This window comes from Miscanthus floridulus, chromosome 7 (genome assembly GCF_019320115.1).
Source record: "Miscanthus floridulus cultivar M001 chromosome 7, ASM1932011v1, whole genome shotgun sequence".
In the NCBI taxonomy this organism is placed as follows: Eukaryota; Viridiplantae; Streptophyta; class Magnoliopsida; order Poales; family Poaceae; genus Miscanthus; species Miscanthus floridulus.
In genome coordinates, this window is record NC_089586.1 from 44,877,375 (window position 1) to 44,884,452 (window position 7,078).

General features: G+C 40.8%; 1 protein-coding gene across 1 annotated transcript; it reads right to left on the reverse strand.

Moving 5' to 3' along the window:
• Nucleotides 1-911: 911 nt before the first annotated feature.
• Nucleotides 912-6,537, reverse strand: LOC136463140 (E3 ubiquitin-protein ligase CCNB1IP1 homolog). The gene is made up of 8 exons (XM_066462168.1): nt 6,328-6,537; nt 3,175-3,247; nt 2,870-2,915; nt 2,746-2,776; nt 2,036-2,291; nt 1,776-1,939; nt 1,301-1,568; nt 912-1,182 (listed from the first exon to the last, which is right to left on the reverse strand). The coding sequence occupies exons 3-8, from the start codon at nt 2,909-2,911 to the stop codon at nt 1,176-1,178; spliced, it is 768 nt and encodes a 255-aa protein (XP_066318265.1). The 5' UTR covers nt 2,912-2,915; nt 3,175-3,247; nt 6,328-6,537; the 3' UTR covers nt 912-1,175.
• Between the last annotated feature and the right edge of the window lie 541 nt (nt 6,538-7,078).

Consider the following 7,078-nt stretch of genomic DNA (forward strand, 5'->3'; position numbering starts at 1 on the left):
CCAGGACTTCCGATCGGAGATTGGATTGTCCTTCTGGTATGTCGTTTAGGTGTTTGGGCCGGCCCATGAGTTTACACGTGGTTTACAACGTTGTCTGCTGTACCGAGTCTTTATTGGAAAGCCGGTCTGTAAGAGACCCCGGGTTTATGAACCCAATAAATCACATCTCGTCAAGCCACAAAGCTAGGCTATTGTTTATTTTAATGTTGTACATGAAGTACATGTGATTTTGTGGTCCTCTTCGTTTATCTTATAATCCGTACTTTTCAGCTTATTTTTTAGTTGAAACAGTGTTTTTCTCTCACAACAAATCAGCTAGAACAATATTTCAGCTTGTTTTTTCAACGAAGCGAACGGCGCAGTTATGTATATACAATAGTTGTAAAAAAAATACTGTTTCGGCTAAAAAAAACCAATCAAACTTGGAATTTCCTCCAAAAGTTTCCCTAGTAAAGATTCTATTTTCTGAGGTAAGCTGAACGAGGCCATGAGTGCGAGGTTGCTTCCTGACAGTGACCGCGGCCAGCTGGGCAGCGGCGATGGTGATGAAGCAGCGGAGAGGCGCACCGAATGGAAGGCGGTGGCCGCGAAGGCGGATCCCTGATGCCACCCTGCACGTTCCCTGCGGACAGCGGCTACTAGCGCCTGTGCTAACTGTTTCGAACCCTTGAATATACAGTTATCGATTTCCAACTCCCAGGTGATGATATTATGGAAGTCAAGACAAGAGGCAAAACTCCACTTGGAGTTTATTTAGGACAACATCAAGTAATTGGAGTTCCAAACCACGAAACAACTCGTTTAGGTCCTCAATCAGACAATCAGTGCACAGGATTACTTGGCCTGTTCAGATTCCGATGAGTTAGAAAAAAGTTAACCACAGCTGTCATGCCAAGGCTAGATTAGAGGTATAGATGAAACTTCCTGCTATACATGTAACTGTGGAAATGGACAAAGTCTGCGTATGAGAGGTTTCTAGCATAACCAACCATATATCCATTCTCCAAGGGATGCCCCCTAACATTGGCAACACCAAGCAACACCATACCAAAAGGCCTGAACTAACAGTGAGGGAGGGCGGCTGTCTCATCTTACAGAATTTACAGGATCATGGCAAGCTTCCGACAATTTAACTTCCAATGCAGAGCACCCCGGCCGTCAGCTATTCCCACTCTCTACAGCCTGAAACACCAGTTTGAAGGTTTGATCCGTCAGTGCAGAAACTCAATAGCCATGTGGTCAGTAAAGTTTGAACAAATACTGCTTCCGCTACGCATGAGCAAAAGGGAGATATCATTACGTGAATATGTGTTGGCGGTTACGGGACACCTGGGGACGCTTGACAGGCGAGATTATGAAGTTTCGCAGGGCGCTGGATGGATTGTTCATTGTAGCTCCGAAAGCGGGCCGTGTCTGCTGTCTGGGCCTGATATCAGCCGGAGGAGCCATGGCATGGCCAGGAGACCCCGTAGACAGCTCAAAGGGACCGGAGGTGGAGTGACGTTGCCTTGGTGGTGGACCCCAGCCCTCATCTCTCTGCCCTGGAGTTTTAGGAAGATCAACCGATCCTGCAACCAGTGAATAAGCTGTTTTTGTGGAGACCTAACATAGTTTCTAGGTACAGTGTAAAGAATCAAAGCGTTGCACCTAACATAATTGAGGCTTTGATGCATAACAGAAGTAGTTTGTGCGAACAGAGCAAAAGTATAATGATATAGCCAGTATGAGGGACATAATGAACAGAGCAAATTGTGTGCACAGAAGTTTTAAGTTACCTTGTCTCAGATGGTTGCCACCATCCATCATGTTGGGCATGCCTGCGAACAGGTCTGGCTGAGGTCTTGCCAAATAGTTATTTGCAGGTTGAAGGGCTGAACGCTTCAGCGACTCATATTCATTCCTCAATTGGTCATGCATCTCATCAAGCTTCCTCTTCTGCCTGGACAGGATTAGGACACCCTGAATCCTCATACATACAGGATGGAACAGAATTTGTTCCTCTAAAGAATCAAGAGAATACTGGCACATTACCAACCTGGATTTCTCAGCAAATTTTTCTTGCAGCTCCTGCTTATCTCTGTTCAAGTTTTCATTCTCTTGCTCCATCAACTGACATCTTTTGGCCATCTTCTGGTATGCGGTATGGACTTCTTCCAGTTTCTCAGTAAATTTTGCCTGCATAAGTTCACACTTTTGCCTACATTGACCGACAATTCTGTTCACCTTGTACTGCATCTCCAGTTCCTTTTGTCCAATGTAGAACATTACGCTTCTGTATGCACTCTTCATAACTGATTTTCATCATATTTAAGGAAAAGCAAGATACCTACTGAACTTCTTAACCAGACACAGGTCACAAAAGTAATGCCATTGTTATGCTTTACCAAGTTCCCCATTTACGCTCTAAGATTGGTTGCATAATAGTGCTACTTAAACATGTTATTAAGTAGTGTAATTAGGCATAGATTGGAAAATGCATATTACTATAAAGGGCGTACCCAGTGCAAAGAGCTCCCGCTCTGTGCGGGGTCTGGGGAAGGGTGTCAGTGGCAAGCCTTACCCTCGCCTGTGCAATGCGAGGAGACCGCGACTCGAACCCGGGACCTTCCGGTCACAGGCGGTAAGACTCTACCGCTTGCACCAGGCCCGCCCTTCAAAATGCAGATTACTATGCTATAAAAAAAAGCAGTACAAGACAAACCCCACTGTGAATGTAGTGAAAGGTTAATGGGAAATGAAGGATACGTATTTGTGGGGATATTCCAACCATCGCCATCTGTTGCCATGAGCATTGAGCACATTCATCAGAAAAGATGGATAGAAGGAAAATTAATTTGTAGCTGTTATTATGTATCAAAGGGATACCTACATTTGTCCAATCGTCACTTGGATTTATATCCATAGGTTTCATATGGCTGGAAAAAGGAAATGAATCAAAATTTTCAAGTTAATTTTTGCCTGAACGTAGACAGTAAAACCACCAAAGAATGCTCAATAACATGCGCTACAATCATGTATGTTTGGTTGATATGCTTTGGCACAGTTAAATATCACACAGAGAGGAGACATGAGAAATATGCTTGCACAATTAGGTATCAGGCATTCACACAGGAAAGATGACACCATTAAACATGCACAATCAAATAATGAATGCACCATCAAATAGAAACTGACCTTTTTGAGAGCACCTGATCACAAATTGGACATGCACCATCATTATTGAGTATTTTCTTGGCATCCTCTGCACCTGCTAAATAAGCAATTACCAGCTACATTAAATTGTGTATTCTGTAATAATTAGAGAGTAACTTATTTAGAATCGGGATCAAATTCATCAGAGAGAAGGTACTAGAGTGGAACCATACATAAAAGATGACCACAGGTGGTTGATATAGCTTGCCCTTCCAACTCCCCCCAGCAAGCATTGCACTTCATTTTGTTTCTAGAAATTATTAGATTAACTACAGAGCAGTTGAGCCTACAGGAAGGGAAATAAGACTTAAGAGATGAAAAAGAAAAACAAAGATAAATGGCTAGTGCATTATTCATATCCCAGAACTAAATCCAACTGGAAATGGATTAAGACTACATAGGAACAAGATCAATATATGTTGAAAATCACTGACATGTGGTGTACTGGTGTGGGCATTTATCTTCTTTGGTGCAATAGTTTTAAGTTTTAACTACAGAACAGTACACATCTTTTTTGAGCAACAAGGAACTACTGTGGATAACATAGTATAATGAAGCAAGCAACAGTTTGTATTACGAAAGCATGACCTCCACCAAGACTTGAATTTTTCAATAAAAAAGGCATATCTAACAGCAAGATTAAATATTAACATGAGACACTAACAAGAAAATAGTGAATAAGAAGCAACAGTTTGTATTTTTGAAACAAATACAAGCAGTTTTATTCAAGTACCTGCTACTCAGGTTTATACTGCACTGCATTGGGTCATACATCACAGAGATGCTTTTATTCATCAATAATATCTTTCATTGTGTTCAAGCAGGATAGGAAGTACTATACTACCATATTAAGCAGTTTTTACGGTGCTTCTGCTATGAATTTGGGACTTACCAAATAAAAAAAGAAAGTTATCCACAGTTTCAGATGAACTATGTTTTCCACGTATCACAACATGGATCCATAGAGATAAATACTTTGTCCATTTTGAGCATGCCATTAACATACTATTAGAACTGGTAAAATTGAAAAGTGTATCTCTCTTTAAATAAGAAGTTTGGAAACCTCAGTCATTTTGCTTATTTGGAATTGGACCTGTTTTTTAGGACAATAGGTACATTTACAAGGTAGGAAGGACCAATGTTGACAGGCCCCAATGTAATTGGCCAATGGCGAAGTGTGTCACTTAAGAGGAAAAGATAAAACCCAATAAACGCTTCTATTATCCATTGAACTCACTTGTTTAGTAACCAGATATAAAGATAAACAATTTCATTCTCTTCAGTGGTACATCTAACAGTAGCATGTACCATTTTCAAGTGTGACTAACTTAGTGGGAGTTTCCTCAGTGGCTGGTCCTTTGAGCCCAACTGTACGAATTACATATTGAGAAGTGAAAACATGTTCAGGACCACCAGTGGTTCGCTACTCAATCTTACGACAAGTCTGAAGGCGAAGGCATAGAATTGCATAAGCAATATAATTAAGAAGAGCAAATAAAATCAGTTCTGGACTTATATGCCCAGCATTGAGGCTCATTATAACACAATTCCATGGGCACAATCACACGATACAGAAAGTTTTTTTTTTTGACAAAAGATTTTGATGAGTAAAACAAGTAAAAATTATGTGTTAAATTGTCCTATCCAGAACTACTTTAAATCTTTCACAAAACACATCATCTAATTCTGTATCACATATGTTGTAGTCATGAGTTTCACCTTTAAGCATTTCATTGTTCAAAACACTTATGCTGTATGTTATTAGCCCATTAATTTAATAACAATCTAATCAGTCTTCTTAAAACAACACTCTGGAACAGCTTGCCACGATGCCTTCCAAAAATCTAATCCAGATTTTAGCAAGTATGTAAAAAAGAAACAACTATGGCATCTTTCTCATAATTGAAGATTTAACTTCGTAAAAATGATGTGATAGGCCTTCATACATTTTGTCGATCTAGATTTTCTAATGTTCTGTTTGTAAAAAGAGATAAATAAGGTATTCCTAAGATGAACAATTCCATGCCGCAAGATGACCTGATGTGTTACGGTTACGGTAACTAGCTGTTCACTGATAATAGCCTCCAAAACAGAAAACTTCTATCAATCATAAAACCATTGTCATATTTTATTACTTATAGGCTGGCATATGTTGGTTAGGGCACTAAAATTACTGACCAATAAGATTAAAAACAACTGTGCCTTTTGGTCTATCTCGGGTCTCACATCAATTCTGTTCAGTCACCCATCTGCTCCCCCTAAACTATAACAGGTCCAAAGCTGAGACAAGTTCTGAGAAATGCAAGGAATAAGCTGAAAATACACTGTTGGATAAATATTTGGAGTAATTCCAGCATTCTAGACAATCAACTACTGCAGAGAACTTTATATGCTTTTTTATTCAAACATGTCCACAAGCTAGTGCAAAGATTACAGAGCAAGCCAACTAGCCAAGCAAGCAAACGAATTGACTCGATCAACTGTGGATTTGAATAGGTCATTTTCTGTTTGATATCAGTTTATTAACCTCAACACCGAACTACAAAAGGATTTTTCTCAGTAAAATTAGAGGTCGCGACTTATACCATACTTAAAGGGAAATCAGTAGTTACACACAGGGAACAGCATTTGAGCCCCCAGGTATGGAAACTAAGTATCGTCTGCTGCAGAAAACTAGCATCATAAAACAACATAAATAATTTGCGTATTGACCCTCAGAAACAGCATTTGTAGCTAAAACCAACAGCTAGGACGTCTACAAATCTCAGCAGCTGAGCAAATTCTGCGCTCTGAAAGTGTTCTCAAATACAACTCCGCACTAAAAAAACCACACAAAAATAGTGACAGCTCAAATTGCATACAGTGAACTCAATTGCCCGCAAAACTACTAACCATCCGCCCCCACTTCCCCCTGATCGCCAAAATCGAAGCCTTACTATGTTCAAAACACACAGAATTGCAAAACCTAACGATCCGTTGCACCAGCACTATGGATCAGGAGCGGACCCAATCGTTAGTAGGATAGACATGTAGACATTGGTAATTAGATGAGATCCGAGTACGAAAACCCAAATAGCTTACGTTAGCTAGGGTTTGGGTGCTCGGTTTCAAGGGAGAGCAAAGGGGTGGGCAAACCTGGTTGGTGGTCGTCGCCGGCGAAGGGCGAGGGACCGACGAAGACCAGGCTAAGGGACAGACACCAAGGGACCGACGAAGACCTGGACACCAGGGAGGCGGCGGCGGCGGCCGCCCAGTCGACGCCACCAGAAAGCAAGGCCGCGCCGCGCGCGAGATCGAGAGAGAGTGAGAGAGGGGAAGGGAGGGAGGGTGAGCGCAGCGCGCGCACTCCGGGGTGTGAACGTCAGAACGTGATGAGAAAAAAGGGTAGGCGTTACGTTATTGGCGTCCTGCATCCGAGCAGTTGCGGCGTCCTTTCCTTTTGGGCCGTGCTCGTACGAAGGCCCAGGTTTCTTCAGGCAGGCTGCAAGCATGTGATTTTTTTTTATTTTTAAAATCTGTTTTTTTTGTAAAAAAAATAAATATCTAAGCCAAAATTTTGCAACCATATGCTTAGGTAGTGTTTGGTTGCTCAAATCAATTTCATCCTAGATGGGACAGTTCGGCTGACGAGATGATCATGGATAGAATAGTTTGAGTAGAATGTTTGATTATAGTGGGATACCGGTATGAGATGGCACATGATTGTATTTGGTTGATCCTATGGGAAGATACACAAATGTGTTTAGTTATTTAAAATATTTAAATTTCTTTAATTATTTTAAAAACACTATTTTTATGTTTGTAAGCATCAACAAACTACACTAATTAGTACTAATGCTTGCTTAATTAATATTATTAATTGTAACTTGACTTGTCACAAATCATC

What these genes read in the sequence shown, in the direction of transcription:
- LOC136463140 (XM_066462168.1), bottom strand. Translation starts at nt 2,911, where the DNA reads ATGAAACCTATGGATATAAATCCAAGTGACGATTGGACAAAT. An exon ending in AAATTTGCTGAGAAATCCAG is followed by an intron (nt 1,940 to 2,035) that starts GTTGGTAATGTG and finishes AATCCTGTCCAG; the next exon opens with GCAGAAGAGGAAGCTTGATG. An exon ending in TGGCAACCATCTGAGACAAG is followed by an intron (nt 1,569 to 1,775) that starts GTAACTTAAAAC and finishes CACTGGTTGCAG; the next exon opens with GATCGGTTGATCTTCCTAAA.